Here is a 16,803-nt window from a genome sequence, read left to right as displayed (position 1 = left end):
GCAAAATGACTGAAACCAAATTTTCGGAAAATTTCAAGTTTGCCTGCCACTAAGTGGCAGCAGAATGAAGAATTATTTGGGAAATTATCCATTTCTTTTCTTAGTTCCTAAAATTGTGTGGGTCTGTGCCATTTAAATGTAAGGTTTTGAAACTGGTGATCTGCCTTGTTGCACCATTAGCACACAGCAAGGCTGGGAGCAGAGCTCTGCCGCCCGCTGCCCAAGCACACAAGCATCCCCCAACCCTGCAGCAGGAGGAGAGAGCCACCCTCCTCTTCATCACAGGAGATGACTACATGGAGCCAGAGCCAGGAAAATGACTTTCCTTTTCCAACTGTATGTCATCATCAAGCACATTGATCAGAAGTCAGCAATTGGTTCATTTCTTTCACATTTTTTGAGAGAGAAAGCTTTGCTCATGGACATAGTACTGTTTGGCCATGGAGACATTTCATCAAAAATAATGAAATGGAACTGACTGAAGTACTTCATAACATCATTATTATCTGATTTGTCTCTAGCTTGGGGTGTTCTGCACTAAAGTTTGCATGTGAAAGGCTGGCTCCATGCTTCTGTTTATCTACTTTGCTCTCTCCAGAGGCACAGTTTATACAAGGGTAGGGGCAGGATTATAAGAAGGCTCCAGACTGACAGTGACATTGTGTCCTTAAAGTCTCCATGCTCATTTCTTTCAGATTCCAACCATTCTTGTTTAAATCATTCTTTAACTAAAACCTGTTACAGGCATGCGGCTCATGGGCTATTTCTACTATCTGAGCAATTAGAGAGTATCGTGTTTATTATTTTTAAGAGAAAATTCAGACACTGTGACAAAAACTAACCAAATCCAAAGCCCTATCAGTGCCCTGTGACTTTCATCTGAAACTTCTCAGCTTTTCTTTCCCAAGGAAAATTCCAAACTCTCTACAAGAAGCTTTCTCCAACAATTATACCAGCCTCTTGCTGAGTTTCTTTTGTGTAAAAGCCGGCCTCTCCGACCTGTTCTGTTGCTCCAGTGCCTGACTGAAACCCTACAGAAAAGGCTTTTATTTGCTTTTGCCAAGGGGAAAGAAAGCAGGGTACTTAGCTGGATGAGATAAGCCTTTGCTGGATGACTCCACTGCAGAGCCCATGGGTGATATCAGAGGCCAAGTCTTTTAAAATAGGTCACCTCTTGCCCTGCATAGCTGCTCCAAGTGCATTAACATTATCCAGTGGGAGAAGAGAGGCAGATGAATTTTGATCTTACTCTAAAATGACCACAAGGCTTCCCCCAGCATGGTCATGCTCTTTGCACAACAGTGGAGATTCACAGAAAAAGTGACCAGCAACATCAAGCAGTTGTCATCCTGGCTATAACCAGCCTCCTTCCACTCATTTCTTTTCTGGCCTCATATAATGACACCTTTGGGGTAGCTCAGCTTATATCAGCTTGGCTGGGTGGATCTGCTAATAAACATTCAAAAGAGCTCTGCTAACAAGAGCATTTGGGAGACAAATCCCTTGGTGTTTCTTTCTCCGTATTTCAGCAATATAGGTGGGCCAAATCTTGCAGGTTTCCCTGCAAGTGGGTGAAATTTTGCCCTGGGTAAAGACTAAAGCTTAGAGGTCTAATGCTGAAAGGGGCTCTGTGCAGGTAGATGGACTTTCAGAAGTGTCTCTCCTTGAAGAACTAAGGTTTCATTTCAGAAAGTCTGTGTACATATCTGGACTGATGGAAATATGCTTTAGACTGAACCTTTCATTGATGAACATGACCATTTCTCTTCCTGAGGACACTGATTAAAGCCTGAAATCCTGTTTATTTGCCAGGTGCTAGTCCAGTCTACATGAGGTAAGGGTCACACTAGCCTCGGAAATGATCCACCCAGCACAGGGGAAAGTCCTCAGCTGCTTTTTCCTCAGCACTGGTGTAAAAAAACCTCTAAACAAAGTTCCAATCTTATTTTTACATACCTCAACTTTCCAGTAACTTGGGTATGTACAAACCTGTTCTCAGCTCTTCATATGACTTCTATTATACCACTTTAAAACAAAAACACAAAAACTGTGAAGAAATGACTTGAGTAATTAGATTCCTGTTAGCTAATTAGAGCAGCCAAGAATAAGTTAAACTGGAAAAATGCCATATGTTCAGATTTGGAGTATAATACAGCTGTACTGTGTTCTGTAAGCGATGTTATGGTCTGTCAGGGAAGAAAATGGAGCATCATTAAAAAGTCTCCTTCCCTCCTGGCCCCCAAAAGAGACTAAATCTCTAGGGAGAAGTTATCTACTGAGAGCTTGGGTTTTGTTTCATATAAGAGAGCAATAGCCAATCACTTGAATTCTCCATGATATATTTGCCTTGTTATAAACATGATAAGGAAATTTCTCGTCCTGTATAACTAGGCTTTTTTTGTGAGCAGAGTCCTGACTGCACAGTAGTCAATGGGAACTGAAGGAGATTGAGAAACCAGGGATTTTATTCTCTCCTGTGAATCAAGTGATATCACAGTCTGATATTTGTGATTTAGTTTCCGATTATTTCCTGACCCCTCTCAAAAGGAATTTATGATCAAAGAGTTCAGTAAAGAAACTTAGCTTATAATTGTCAATGGATTTGAGAGGGATTTAAGGGTGGGAAACATGTGGCTTGTTTGACTTCTGTAGGAGGGTATATCTGATTTGCAGTAGCTAAATGATAATGTTCTTTTTTACCTTGTAAATTCCATTCTCATCATAAATCATATTGTCACAGAGATTTTCTATGTGGAATCTCTTGATGCCAGAACTGACCTGTTGTACTGAGAGCATCGATTCGTACATGCATTGACTCTCATAAGGACACTTTCTTAGTAAGACTGTTATAAGAACATGCTTTCATTAATTTATTTAGACTGCTTTCAAGGCATTATAAGTTACACTAGAAAAATACTATTTGTCCAAGGAAGACTGTTCACACCAAGTATTAATGTAATCCTTCACTTAGACCAATATGGCTCTGTGTATTTCCCCTGGCAGAGAGCACTTGACTGAACTCCAGCCCACACTGCACTCCAGCTCTGCTCTGCCACCACTAAATTCCCCCTTTTACTTCTGCTACAACCGCACTGTCCCTGTCTCTCATTACTACCTCAGCTGCACACAAGCACTTATATTTTCCTTCCATGTCCCCCTTGCCTTTTGTCTTTTCCTCATCCTCTACAGAAAGAGTTTTTGTATATTTTCTACTCTCTGCCTCAGTCTATGGCACTCAGGGATCTCAGCTTCCCTCGTTCCCATTCCTTGTCACCTCTCCTTAAAAATTTATACTCTCCATTGTGTCTTATCCATCAAAATGCCTGTCAAAAATAAGCATGCAATGGTCTTTCTGTCCTCAAAAATAAATGCATGCCAAAATGTACCAGTGACCAAACTGCGTCTCCAAGCAGCTCTACCTTTCCCTTCATCTCACAATTGACTTGAAACACTTTATGTCCTCAGGTTTGTCTCTTTTGCTCCTTTAGGTTAATTTCTCATCTCTGTTTACTGGATTTGAAAACCTGCTTGTTTATGTAATTTTGTAAGTCATTTTTAAATTTCCACGTTGTCTGATGCTATTCATTGGCACAATTTGCCCTGTGGATATGAATGATTTCTCTAACTCCATACAGGACCAGTTCTTGTTCCCAAAGTTGCCTGTCATATAAGTGCTGCTGGGTGAAAGGAAAGGCTGGAAACATTCCAGTTCTGGTAGGTTTAATGTTACCCTACTAAGAACACTAAGTGTGCAAGCCCAAAGGATTAGAGTTGTGCACATCCTTAGGAATGTCGTGGTTTAACCCCAGCCAGCAACTAAACACCACGCAGCCGCTCACTCACTCCCCCTCCCACAGTGGGATGGGGGAGAAAATCGGGAAAAGAAGCAAAACCCGTGGGTTGAGATAAGAACGGTTTAATAGAACAGAAAAGAAGAAACTAATAATGATAATGATAACACTAATAAAATGACAACAGCAATAATGAAAGGATTGGAATGTACAAATGATACGCAGTGCAATTGCTCACCACCCGCCGACCGACACCCAGCCAGTCCCCCGAGCGGCCAATCCCTGCCCCCCCACTTCCCCGTTTCTGTACTGGATGGGACGTCACATGGTATGGAATACACCGTTGGCCAGTTTGGGTCAGGTGCCCTGGCTGTGTCCTGTGCCAACTTCTTGTGCCCCTCCAGCTTTCTCACTGGCTGGGCATGAGAAGCTGAAAAATCCTTGACATTAGTCTAAACACTACTGAGCAACAACTGAAAACATCAGTGTTATCAACATTCTTCGCTCTGAACTCAAAACATAGCACTGTACCAGCTACTAGGAAGACAGTTAACTCTATCCCAGCTGAAACCAGGACAAGGAACAAGACCTGGGACCTGACAAAGCTGCTGGTTGCAGTTTTTGTTCCTCATGCAAGCTTCAGCCTGGGTTTACAAAACATATTTTTAACCTGGGCAAGTTTAGAGTTTCAGGAAGCAATGGGACATAGCTTACTTTTCATTGTTCTCTGCTGAAAATTCCTGATTTATTCAAATTTCAGCCTCCAAACTAAATCCAGGATCCTGAACTAAAAAAAAAAAAAAATCCACTGTTGAATCATTGAAGTTCATGTCTGTTTGATATACAACTAATAAGAAAAAGATTACAAGCACATAAATAATCACCCATTTAGCCAACTTAACTTCACACCCCAAAGTGCTTTACAAACACAAATAGACGTTGCTATACTTAAATAGGCACTGCTATACTTATTTAAAGGTAGGGAAGTCAAGGAAGAGATTAGTCACCTTACCAAAGTTCATACAAATGTCAATGGCAGGAACTGGCCTCCTGATTGTCCCTTCTAATTCTGTATCTATCTGTGGGACCATGCTTTAGTAATCATCAGCACTGTTTTCAACTACATTTTTTAACCTGAAATATGAGTTGTTTGAATGTCTTTCATATAAAGGTGATGGGAAATATATACATTGAAAAAATCCAGTAAATCAATTAATGTTTGCAAGATGCACAGATACATCAGTAAAGAATACGATAGAAAATGCAATCCATCTGCCTGGACTGGCTCTTCCTCTCACACACAGCACACCAACCACAAGCAGCCAATATCTAGAGAATGAGTTAGATATAAAGTGATATTGCCCGGACCTAATTCTTCCCTCAGACATACATTTACAGATCTGCCACACCTCAGCAGAAATTGCACAGTGATATCTGCAAGCGGAAAATTTTAGAAGAAGGGGCGTTGGTACAGTGATAGATTGATGTCTCTGTTTTTAATGGCATTTTATTTTAGAGCTCCAAACTACTGTGCACCAAAGATCCTACATGATCTCTGTCAAATATTTGGGAAATCATCATCAGAAGACAGACACTTTCTGGCCATTAACCACATCAAGACAACAGTAGAAAAATAATTTAATCTCACGCAAAAACTGGTTAAATGCAATACTTAGGAAGATCCTTGACCCACCTCTGCTTCATACAATTTTACTTGTTCAGACAGGTTCTCAAAGATGCTTTTTTTCATTAGAAATCTCTAGTATTGACCATTTCTGCCATGCTTATAGTCCAAAACACATTAAAGCAACAAAAGTAAGCAGTTCCAGGAAAAAATTCAGTCCAGTAATGTCATGAAACTTTTAAGATGAAAGATTAGTCTTTGTTAAGCTTTGGTTTGCTAATTTTACATATTACTCTTAGGTGCTCTTCAGTACCAGTGTTGGTATATTAACAACTTAGCCGAGGTGAGGTTCTTGTTATTATTTGAGTCTAGTAGAGCCCTTCATGAGTTTGCTGTACACCGTTTGGCAACAAAGCCTTTTCTGACCATAGAAGAAAGAGCAGTCCCTGGGCAAAACAGCCACGTATCCCGATGGCCACCGCTGAGCACAGAGCCCTGCTGTGAGCCTGGCCAAAGGACCTGCTGCTAAAGGCACTCCATCGCTTGCTGTTAATTCACAGACAAAAAATGGGAGTTAAGTGCTTTAGCCATAGTGCTTATGTCTAAATGCTAATCAGGGCCTCTGGTTTTCTGAGAAAGAAAGAAAAAAGAGAAAGAAAAGCTGTAAATTAGAAGGGTAGTTTCTTATTTACAATAGTGCTGTAGGGTTCAGGGCAAAGTCTCAAGGTTTGTCACTGAGGAGCGCTTCTGTACTAACTTTTCTCTTTCCGTATCTTTTCTTCCTCTAGAAAAAGATGAGAAGAGAACAAATATCTCACAGGCAGAGGTAAGTGAAATCTTTTTTTTTAAAACATATTTATCATCAAAATAGGTCTGTTGGTAAAAACCCTTTGAAATTCACTGATTCATCCTGGTTAATATATTTATTTACATTATCACGCTATCTTCAGTAACGCAACCTTTTAAGAACAACCGCTTTCAGACCAGGGCTGTGTAAACTACGTTGTGTCTCAGCTGTGCCGGCTCTTCCTTCTCCCTGTAGCAGGGAAGTGAGAAAGGCAAGTTTCCCCCTTGCTGCCACGCCCTGGCAAATAATAGCAAACCTGGCCCAAGGTGACCCTGCCAGGTCACCTCATCCAGCATCGCTTTGGGTCTGCAGGTCACTGCTGGTCTACAAAAGCATTGCAAACTCCTCTCTCCTCTTCCTGTCATTTGCCAAGCCCACAGCAGGCAGCGCATTGATGTTGTTTGCACAAGAGTTAAGTCGGCTCCTCCGATCTCATTTTCTAACCTCCCCTTGCCTAGCTCCCGCAATTCCCTGATCTCTTTCTCCTTCACCCATTACTCAGAGCAGCAGGCAGTGCTCAGTGCTTTAAATAGCAGTAGGAGGTATTGATTGGTTCAAATTTGGACTCAAATACAGACTTATAAAGATTTACTGGGGCGAGGATCAACAACCTATCCCACAGTGTTTATAAATAGCTTTCTCTTTCAAAAGAAGACAACCTTTAATTTATAAATGTTATCATTCCATCCATTGCGATAAGGTAAGGTAAGGTAATAGGATTGGCCATACTTGTGTGAAAGTGGTTTTCTTAAGAACTGTCTCAAATGTTCCTTGAAGAAATAGATCTGACGACAATTCACAGACTATATACCAGTCAAAGTACTCAGGGAAAAGGTGTTTTTTCAAATATTTGGGAAAAATCAACATCGTTATGACCAAATAAAACTAGAAATTGATTAGATGAGAAAAAATAAAGCTTGCCTATGCACAGCTGTTTTTTAACTTTTTTCTTAGGAATGTGATAGGGTGCTTATGTCTTCAAAAGCTAGCTATGTGTGTGACCTTATGTAGTTTTATTATCCTTTGTATATGGACATATTCCAAGTTGGTATAATATGGACACCAATTTAACCACTTTCATTTTGCAAAAGTTGCTCTGCTTTAGCACTTGAATATATTCCAGTTAGTTTTTGCTAAATATACGTTGGTATAATTACACTACTATTACTCTCTGTGTAATTTTACTACCGTTATTTTGGAATAATTTATTTTTTGTCCGTAGATGTGATTTTGTGGCCATAAAAAGTTTAACTGTGTCTAAATATATGACTTAAATGAGGCCCAGTTAAAGGCTCAGTAGTGGGTTGCTGAAATTATTGTTTTTTATTTTAGGAGTAATACAACACATTGAAGTGCAGGGGGGAGGGATCTTCCATTTATTTATGTAAAAAATGATATATTAATAGTTTCAGTACTACCTTACCTATACATCTCAATCTTCATTACACTGTAATTAATTGGAATATTGGTTAATGTAAAACTTGCAACTATTTTAATAGATGTAAACTTTTATTTGCCTTATGAGAATCATTTACATAGACTGTTAAAAGCACAGGCTGTCTTAATTTTATGCTTAATATTTTTTTAGAGCGAAGGATTCTTTTCAGTAGTATTGGGTCTGTTTTGCCTGGGAGCCATAAAGGTTGTCCATTAAACATGTATTTTGTCTATCTAATCTTAGTTTTCCCTGTATTCATAAAAGCCCGGGAGCTGGCATCAGATTAATACTTATCATTTTCTTAGAAACTTCTCGGATTGCTGGGTGCACCCTCTGGAAGCAGCTGTGGGGCAAGACCCGGAGCTGCCACGACCAGAAAACTCTCCCCGTGCCCGTCTCTTACTGCCTCTCTCTGTGTTTTGTCCCTCCCCAGTCCCAGAGTGCCTCTCCCAAGCAAAGGAAGCAGAGCGTCTTCACCCCGCCTGCCCTCAAAGGTACTGTGCAGGTACTGGCTCTGCCCCGGCAGGGCGCGCGCCCCTTGCGCCGTGGCTCTGCGTCTTCTCTTCCAGAGGGAACGCTGGGGCCTGAGCAATGGCTCTCTGCCCACGAGCAGCACAGCTGTGAAAGGTTCGTGCTTAGCCATCGCTGGTTCCACATGCTGAACTATCTGGCGTTGACTATCTGCTGATACCCATCATCTATTTATTCTTACCACAGAATCTTCTAGCAGTGGCAATTTTTTTTTTTTTTAAGTCCTGATACTTTTATTAGTTTGATATAACCGATAATTCAATGCCAAACTTCGAAGAGAACTCCATGAATACCTAAGTTTTATCAGTGCTGGTCCCGTACAGCTCTGTGTTTCTTATTTCAACCACTCCCATATACTCTGCCTCCCTTGCCAGGCAGCTGTGAAAAGGAGAATAGCCAAAATTGTGGGCTGGGTGTCTGGTCATAGGAAGTGTGAAGCCTTTCTTGTGAAGATAAGGAGAAATGAGAAATCTTAGTAAATGTTTAAAGCGCTTACATGCTTTTCAGGAATGAATGTAAAAGCAGCGGGAATATTAGCTGGGATCAGAACAGCTACATTTAGGCCATGTTTCTCAAATGACTCTGAACAGAGTTTGACTTGATGGTGCTTGCAGTGAAGCAAGATCTATAGTGATTCACCAGCACTTACGACTGACACTTGTCAGTGCAGGATTATTTTCAGCCTGCAGACCAAAGGCTATCCTGCCAGGTGTCTCTTGATAGATAATGAATACCCTCAATTTCCATTCCTTCTGCTTAACACAATTTATTACCTGGCAAAAAAAGGTAGGATATCTGATTTACTGTGTGAAATACTGCTGCTGCTGCTGCTAGGTAATTTACCATATCAGCCAGTTCTATGTATCTCATTCTGTAGCTTCAGTTCTCTAGTACCTGTCTCAGCAACAGTTAAAACATCACTCAGGTGCCACACAAGACTTACTATCTGTTTGTCAAAATGGGCTAAAGTTTGTGTACTGGATATTAGAAATAATCTTATTACAGTCAATTACAATAATTTGTGGAAGGAAGAAGCTTTGCATGGGTAGCAATGATACCTATTGATCTCAATGCTGTATTATTTTGCTGTACAAGCCTAAACTAAATACTGTGCAAACGAAGTGCTCTGTAAAACAGGTCCTTGTATCTCCTCTCAAGGACTGCAGCCTACTCAGAGTTACCTTTAATACCCTGCTGAGACCTGGAGAAGTACCTGCCATAGTTAGCTTCTACATCAACTTAATTCCCAGGGAACAGTAGGAAAGTATATGATTCAAGACAGATCACAACTAACCTGAAATATGTTGTAAACAGAACTAGCAAAGCACAAAATGCCTCTCCTCGATACCTTAACACCCTAAACTACACAGTATTCCCAGGTACACAGGTGGACACCTGGAGGTTGATAACCCTTCCTGTAAACACGCTGGATTGCTCCAGATTTACCGTACTGGAACTGCCATAAATACTGTCCTTTCTATTTAAAAGTTACTTAAAGTAGAAAATTCATTATTCCTTCCTCTACATTGTTACAAAAACATGAATGTTATTTTGTTCAGACTAAGAGATTAGGAGGCAAACATGTAGCAATGTGAAATACACAATGCTATGAAAGCATTACTGAGAAATACAGAGGGTTTGTAATGATTTAAATTATTCTAGTTTTATAGCAGTTGAAGATAGCAATATTCAGCAGTATTTTCAGAATAACAAGCTTCATAATTGCACACTATTCCCACAGCTTTGCATATGTTTATCTCCTGTGGGCTGTTTCTCTCTCAGTATATTCACAACATGGTTGGTATTCAATATACAGCAAAGAATGAGATTCTGGATGCTGAACCTCTCTTCTTTACACCTCCTTTGGCTGCTCTGTATCTTCCAGGGCTGTTATTAATGGAAGGTGGGATAGACTGTAAGCCAGTACCTTACATTCAAAGATGGAGATAATAAATCTCCAAAAAATGGAACTTGTAGTGGAAAAGAGGGACAAACATTTTCATTTGTTAATTTCTCTGCCATTTTAGTAGATTTTAGCTGCTCTTAACTCAAAATTCCCAGAAATAAGCTAAGCTCGCAGGTGGGTGTAGAGCCTGGAAGCCGAGACAGCAGCCACGTGCAGAGAGCCATGGGAGAGACGAGGGACCGTGGCACGAGCTTTGCTCTGTGCCTGCAGCGGACAGGTGGTCAAGAGAAACTGTGGAGAGAGTCATGCTTCAGCCTGACTCCAGATGTCCAAGTAGCTCTTGAGATTATTATTTCTTCTTTGAACCGAAAACATTTTTGCTGCACTTCTTGCAAGTTCCTTGAAATCATTGCAAAACTGTGTGAGAGAAAGGTTGCTGGTTTCATGAATTCATGGCTAAGCAAGAGAGAAAGCAAGAGGAAATGAACTTGCGTGTTGTGATTACAAACAAAATAGGAAATTGTTAACATGGTTAAAAGGAGCAGAAGCAACATCAGACAATAGTGATGACTAGTTACAGTACGAGGACTATAGTACATGTTACATGGAATATGTAAATACGTGAAAATATATGAAATAAATGAAAGTGCAGTACTGATGAGGTTTTACAGTCACGGTAAATATATGGAGATCAGCTGCTTAGTTAAATGTGGGCATATTTTTCCCCTCCGCCATAGCAGTCACCTAAACTGAAAGACAATGTTATTATCTGTCTAAGATCACCCCCAAATATTTTGCTTCCATCCTTACAATGGCTTGCTTTAGCTCGAGGCGGGTCTGTAGTTGCTGCAGCAAGCTGTAGCAAACCTGTGAGCCTGCAGAGCCAGTGTCATGTTATGGTGCAACAGGCAGGTTCCTATTAGTATATATTTGTGTGTACTTTGGCTCCTGCTCTTATTTTCCTAATTGAAAATGCACCAGAGTCCCTACAGACAGAGCAAATAGCTGACTCATCTCAGAGCATTGTTCTTTTTACTGGAATACAGTGTGCTGGAAAAATCAATGTGAGAGCTATTGATTTAAGTGGTAATCTGGAGAGTGAATCAGACAGCAAACCAGATAACAGCTCAGTGCAGTGTTCTTGTTAGTATTATATTACCAAACCTAATGGATGTCAAAGAGGTTTTCCATTTTGCTTTCAAAAATATTTCTTTTTCTAACCCTGCTACACTAGTGTTTGTTAATTCCATGCTCTTATGTAGCATGCAATGTTGGCGAAAGTCTGTATCTGAAGATTGCACCAAATTAATCCATCGTATTTTCAGTATGTTGTGATTTACCCCTTGTCACATTGTTTTCTAGGTATAGCAGCACTCGTAACTGAGGATTCATCACTTTTACTTCCTGTGTTTGTGTCACTTTTTTCTTCTCTTACTCTTTGCCTTTTATGTCTGAACTTCAAATTCTCTTATCCTTCTATAACTTCCAATTCTCTAATATGCTAATCTTGAATCTCCATCACTTTCTTTTGTTTTAGGCTCTTCTTCTTCATGTGCAGAGGTTGGCTTGAACCTCCCTATGAAAAACAGCATAAAACCAACCACAGGAAGGTTTCTCAATTTGAAAAGTCACCAGTTTTACATAGGGCAATCTTTCCCAGTCAATTCTCATTGCATAAAGCCTGTTTCTCCTATTTACTAATCTGCTCCTCATTCTGTATGACAAAACCAAGAAAAGTCCTTTGGTCCTTTTCTTCTGTATCAAAGTAGATATCTGACTGGTTTAGCACAAATATCCATCCATCCATCCATCCACAAATAGCATCTTTAGAGACATCTTCATTATTCTGGTCAATGGATTGGAGGACCCCCTAGAATTCTTGCTGGATTCTAACCCTGTTCCCCTCACACTCACCAGAGAAGTCTAAAATGGGACGATAACCTTCCCAGGTAGAGAGAAAACAAGTGGAAGGCAGCTTGGACTGCCAAGGCAGAAGCAGGTAATGGTGCTTCCTTGGCATCTCCTTACCATTAAAATCCAAAGAGTACATTTGAGTCTCAGAGCTACAACTGCAAGTTTCCATCCCAAGGCATACTTGGTACCGAGGCAGGTTTCCTTTTACCTAGATAGTCACATTTTGTTTGGTATCTCAGCTCGTCCTTGAAAGGAAACTCAGGCTGAAGTGACGGGAAGCAAGGTTTACAAAGACAAACAGAAGACAGCCTGAGCTGTTCCCAAACCTGCATTGCTCCCTAGAGCTCCCAAGTCTCCACATTACCTACCAGCTATTGCTATTAATACTAGCAGCTATTTAAATACCATCAAGGTCTCTCCCATGTGAAGGAAGTGCACATTCCTCAGGGATCTGAGGTTTCATTAACAGTGAGTCTACTGGTGTGGGTGTGCTAGAGGTCAGGGATATAGGAAACCTTCACTCAGCCTAGTTCACCCTGCAGGAGGCTATTTAGATCAGCATCAAGATCCTACTAATTTCAGTGGGCTTTAAAGAAAGTTCTTGCAGCTTTCTGTGTTCACTGGACCACCTTTGCAACTAGCTGCCATCAAATCATAATTAAAGTCTTTCCCCACAGAGGTGAAAGGTACATTTGACTGTTTTCCCTCTCAGCCTTTTGGGAAATACATCCTTTAAATTCCCCTCAATGTATTTTTCTTTGCACAGAAACAAAGACTTTTTCTTGAGCTAGGCCCCAGCTACAACATTTGAAATGGGATTAAATCTGAGTTGTTATAAATCTAAGGAACATTCAAAGACATCATTTTGGTTTGACTCATTAAAACAGCCAGGGCTCACTGGCTGTTCCCAAAGTGTTCAGACTCAGGGATTTGATACATGCATAATTCTAGTATTTACAATGATGGTTGATATTAAATGAGCTCTTTCTAGCTTCTGCCATGAATTTCAGATGCTCAGCTTGTTTAGTGCCTGCTTGTTCTTCTCTCCAAAGGAAACAACATGCAGAATAAATGATTAAAATCATGATGTCCCTCCTGAAATATGTAATTTATTAGAAGCAATTAGTACAGTATGTGGCCCTCATCCAAATTTGTAACCCCTTAGGCCAGCTTGATGGTGTCTGATGCATCTCATTACTTTGTGACTGAAGGTTAACAAGGAACATGGATAGAGTCTGGAGACATAAAGAATTATTGTTAGTGTGATAAGCACTGAGTTTGGAGCCCACGAGAATCGTCACGGAACAAAAATCTCAGGCTAAATTTACTTCAAGTGGCAGAGGAATGAAGTTTGTAAGTCTTAAGCAGTGACTACAGAAACTCGTATCGTTTTACAGGCTGCCCTCTTATATGGCAAACTCTGTGAAGAGCTTCTAGCATTAACTAAGCACATCAGCATACGAACAAGAAACATCGTATTATACTAGAAAGAAAAATACTGTGTCTTTATGTGACTTCTGCTTCCTACACTGGCTTAAAAATTTCATTTTTAGGAAATTAATATTAGCCACAATATAACAGACCTCACATAGTTTTCTGAACATCAAGCCCAGGTTTGTGAAAATTCATAGACTGATCTGGTGCTCAGTCAGACTTTTCTTATGTGGGTAAGTCACTTTGGCTCAGGGTATTACATTTTCCCAATCTCTCCAAGAACAACCTTTCTTTTTTTTTAATGTGATTGTGCTGCACATGAGCCATGAGGCCAGAGAAGGAGATGGTTTTCAACTATCCTCTCAGGCCTGAATGTGTATTTCAGACCTCCTTGCTTTTCCAGTGGGCTAATGGGCTGTGATAAATACTGGGTGGATGGCTAGGACTGCTCCACAAAAGCAGGCACCGTCCAGTAGCTGAAGCAATCCCTGAGGTTGGGGCCAAGTGCTCCTCTAATCTCTCAGCAGAGCTGCAGTTCTTCTGGAGCAGCATCTTTTCTTTAGCCTAGTGACACCCATTCCTCAATCCATTCCTTTTAGGGAGAAGATCTATCTCAATATGTTGTTTCCTGGGTAACAGAAGGCAAAGCTCTGCCTCATTATTTGTGTGCACTGCTCTTGTTTGTTCATGTGTTGTGATGTGACAAAGTGCCATCAGTGCATTTAGTTTCATGGGTGGAAGTCCCACAACTGCCTGGACCTCCTGAAGCACTGGGAAAAGAAATTCATGCTGCAGTCTTGTATCATTACACTTTTTCCTTTTGCCTAACCAGGTCACAAAAGACAGATGAAGCTTTGGTTTCAAAACAAATTCTTCGCTTCATTTATATACTGTTCTTACCCATGTCTTAGACTGCACCTCGATGCAACCGCACCACTTAATGTAGTATGTCCTTGAACAAATTTCCTGGCTATCTTTTCCAGAATGCTACCTTCCAGTGCTTGGTCTCTTTTTCTTGCTCTCTACCCTCCTCTCTCCTTCCTCAAACTTGTACAGTAGTATGATGACAGTAGCTACGATTTAAAAAAAAAAGGAGGTAAATTAATTAGTGAATCACTGAGTTGGTGAATGGGATACATTAGATTGCTGCCATCTCAAGTTCAGTTGGCTGCCACCGTTCTGCTACTGCCCCAAAAGTTGGCAGACTCTGCCATAGTCTGTATTTAATTTCTCACTGTTGGCAGCTTTGAATACGTTTCATTTCACACAGCTGGCGGCTTCTGCTTCAAAATGGCTCTGGTCTTGGCTGCAATAAATACCACAGTACCTTCAGAGAGACTGAGGTGTTCAGTGGAGACTAAGCTTGACATCTGTTCTACAGCAAAACTGGGATGTTTGTTTTATAACTTGTCATCTGCCACTACTACCTGGCATGTGAAAAAGAAAAGATTGCGCCGAGCGCTAATAACAGTCCCTAAATTACCACATGTGGTTCAAGGGCCTGATCCAACATGGACCGAAGTCTAGGGGAGTATTTCCACTGACTTCATTTGGTTCAGCGTGAAGTCCACATATCTGATAGCTCTTCCTAATCTTCATGCAATGAATGCTAAACTGGCCTCTTTTTAAGGGTACGACTTTATTTTTATGATGGAAGGGTAATCTTACAAATGTCTGTGAAACAGCATTTATGACTTGAAAATAGTATTATTAAGTATTGTTGTACTAAATATAGAGCAGTGTAAACATCACAGTATTATTAATTGCTTCTAAGCAGTAACAGATGACATTGAAAAGTCAACCTTTTAAGAGATAACAACATAAAATATTATAGAAAGAGAATGTGGGAGACTTAGTACTTATTTTAAAATATAAAGTAGAAAGCCCAGGAAAAGCAACATGTGTTGTTCTGGTTCCTTTATATCACAAGATGTATTTATAGTGAAATTCCAAAGATTTTGGCAGTGTTGTGCTCTGAATTGAAACAGCTTTTGAAGAAAAGATAATATTTTTGTAGGAGAAGTCGTAAGGTTCTTATGAAGCCAGTCATTTGGCAGGGCATTAAATTTTATTTCCTGGCTTTAGCTGTATGTTCTAGGCTGGAGGTTAACAATAAGCCACATGGCAGACACTGACTCCAGCAAGTCCTATTGTAATAAATAATAATCGCCCCTTTGTTTCATCTCAGGGATGTAAAATCCTGAATTTGATCCCAAGCGAGATGATGGAATGAAGACCTAGATTACATGTCGCTGCTCCTGTCCAGTGTTTGACATCTCCCGGGCTCCTGGGCAGGAGCCACAGGATTGTGCATACAGTGGGGCCAAGTGTATTTGTCAGGTCCTCACCCCTCCTCAGCTCTGTGCCACGAATCAGCCCCACTGGGAAGAGCGCGCTCCTCCTGCAGCACTGCCGGCAGCTCTGGCTTGTGGGGAGACAGTGGAGGAGCTTGCTCAAGTTATATTGGTGTCTTCCGGAGGTAGAGATAGGTACAGTGTATAAATATAGACGTACCTCTCCAAGTAGTATTTTTCTAAAAAGCCTCCATATTATGGGGGCTCATGTCTCATTGAATTTACGCTTAAACGAAAAGCCTTCCCTGCATTTGTATCTAGCTGCATATTTCTCCAGTTCTTCTATGTCTCTTAATGTCTCCTCTCCACAAAGTCAGATTTCTTTTATAAAAATCTCCACCGCCAAAAGGCAAAGCTGTCAAAAGACAGCATGACAAGCTACAGGCAAGCCCAAGGTTAATAGTGAATTTGTACAACATGAATGACACCACCATGCATCGAGCAGTGCCTGATAGAGCAAAATCATCCCACGACCTTACAGCTAAGACTCCATCAACTGTGCTGGTCCTTATGAGCCTGTGTAAGTAGGTGCAGGCTCGCAGCCCGTCAGCAGAGCTCCCACCACCTGCACTCACTTCTCCTGGGATCAGGGCTGGGAGGTTTGAAAAATGCAACGATTTCCTTGAGACCGGCTCCTGCCCACAAGCTGCTCTTCCAGGGGCAGTAGCTTACCATTAGTTATTTTTCTTTCTACCATTAGGTTTCACTCTGACCCAAGTAAATGTCCAAGTAGTATGTTAGCTTTGTGATATCTCTGTCTCTGAACAATGTGGTCCTTATTTCTGTGGTTAGGCTAAGAGAAACCTTGATTCTGATTCTTAGGGACCATCTGTGTTGGGTTTCTTGTGGTGGGGATGTTGTCTGGGGTTTTTTTACAATTTGATTTTTTTTTCCTTTTGAAGTGGATGCCTGTTAGTCTGAATATATTGAAAAGCAAAAATTTTCTAAAGGCGGCCATGTGGTT

At 40.7% G+C, this 16,803-nt stretch overlaps 1 protein-coding gene across 1 annotated transcript in view; it reads left to right on the top strand.

The window, feature by feature from the left end:
* The window catches only part of PPP1R1C (protein phosphatase 1 regulatory inhibitor subunit 1C), a 57,465-nt gene that overhangs the window by 17,862 nt on the left and 22,800 nt on the right, over positions 1 to 16,803 (top strand). The window contains 2 exon segments of the mRNA XM_052791344.1: positions 6,204 to 6,241; positions 8,134 to 8,194. Of these exon segments, the coding sequence (XP_052647304.1) occupies positions 6,204 to 6,241; positions 8,134 to 8,194 (99 nt within the window).

Source organism: Harpia harpyja, chromosome 7, assembly GCF_026419915.1.
Source record: "Harpia harpyja isolate bHarHar1 chromosome 7, bHarHar1 primary haplotype, whole genome shotgun sequence".
Classification (NCBI taxonomy): domain Eukaryota; kingdom Metazoa; phylum Chordata; class Aves; order Accipitriformes; family Accipitridae; genus Harpia; species Harpia harpyja.
This window is presented reverse-complemented; position numbering and strand designations above follow the sequence as displayed.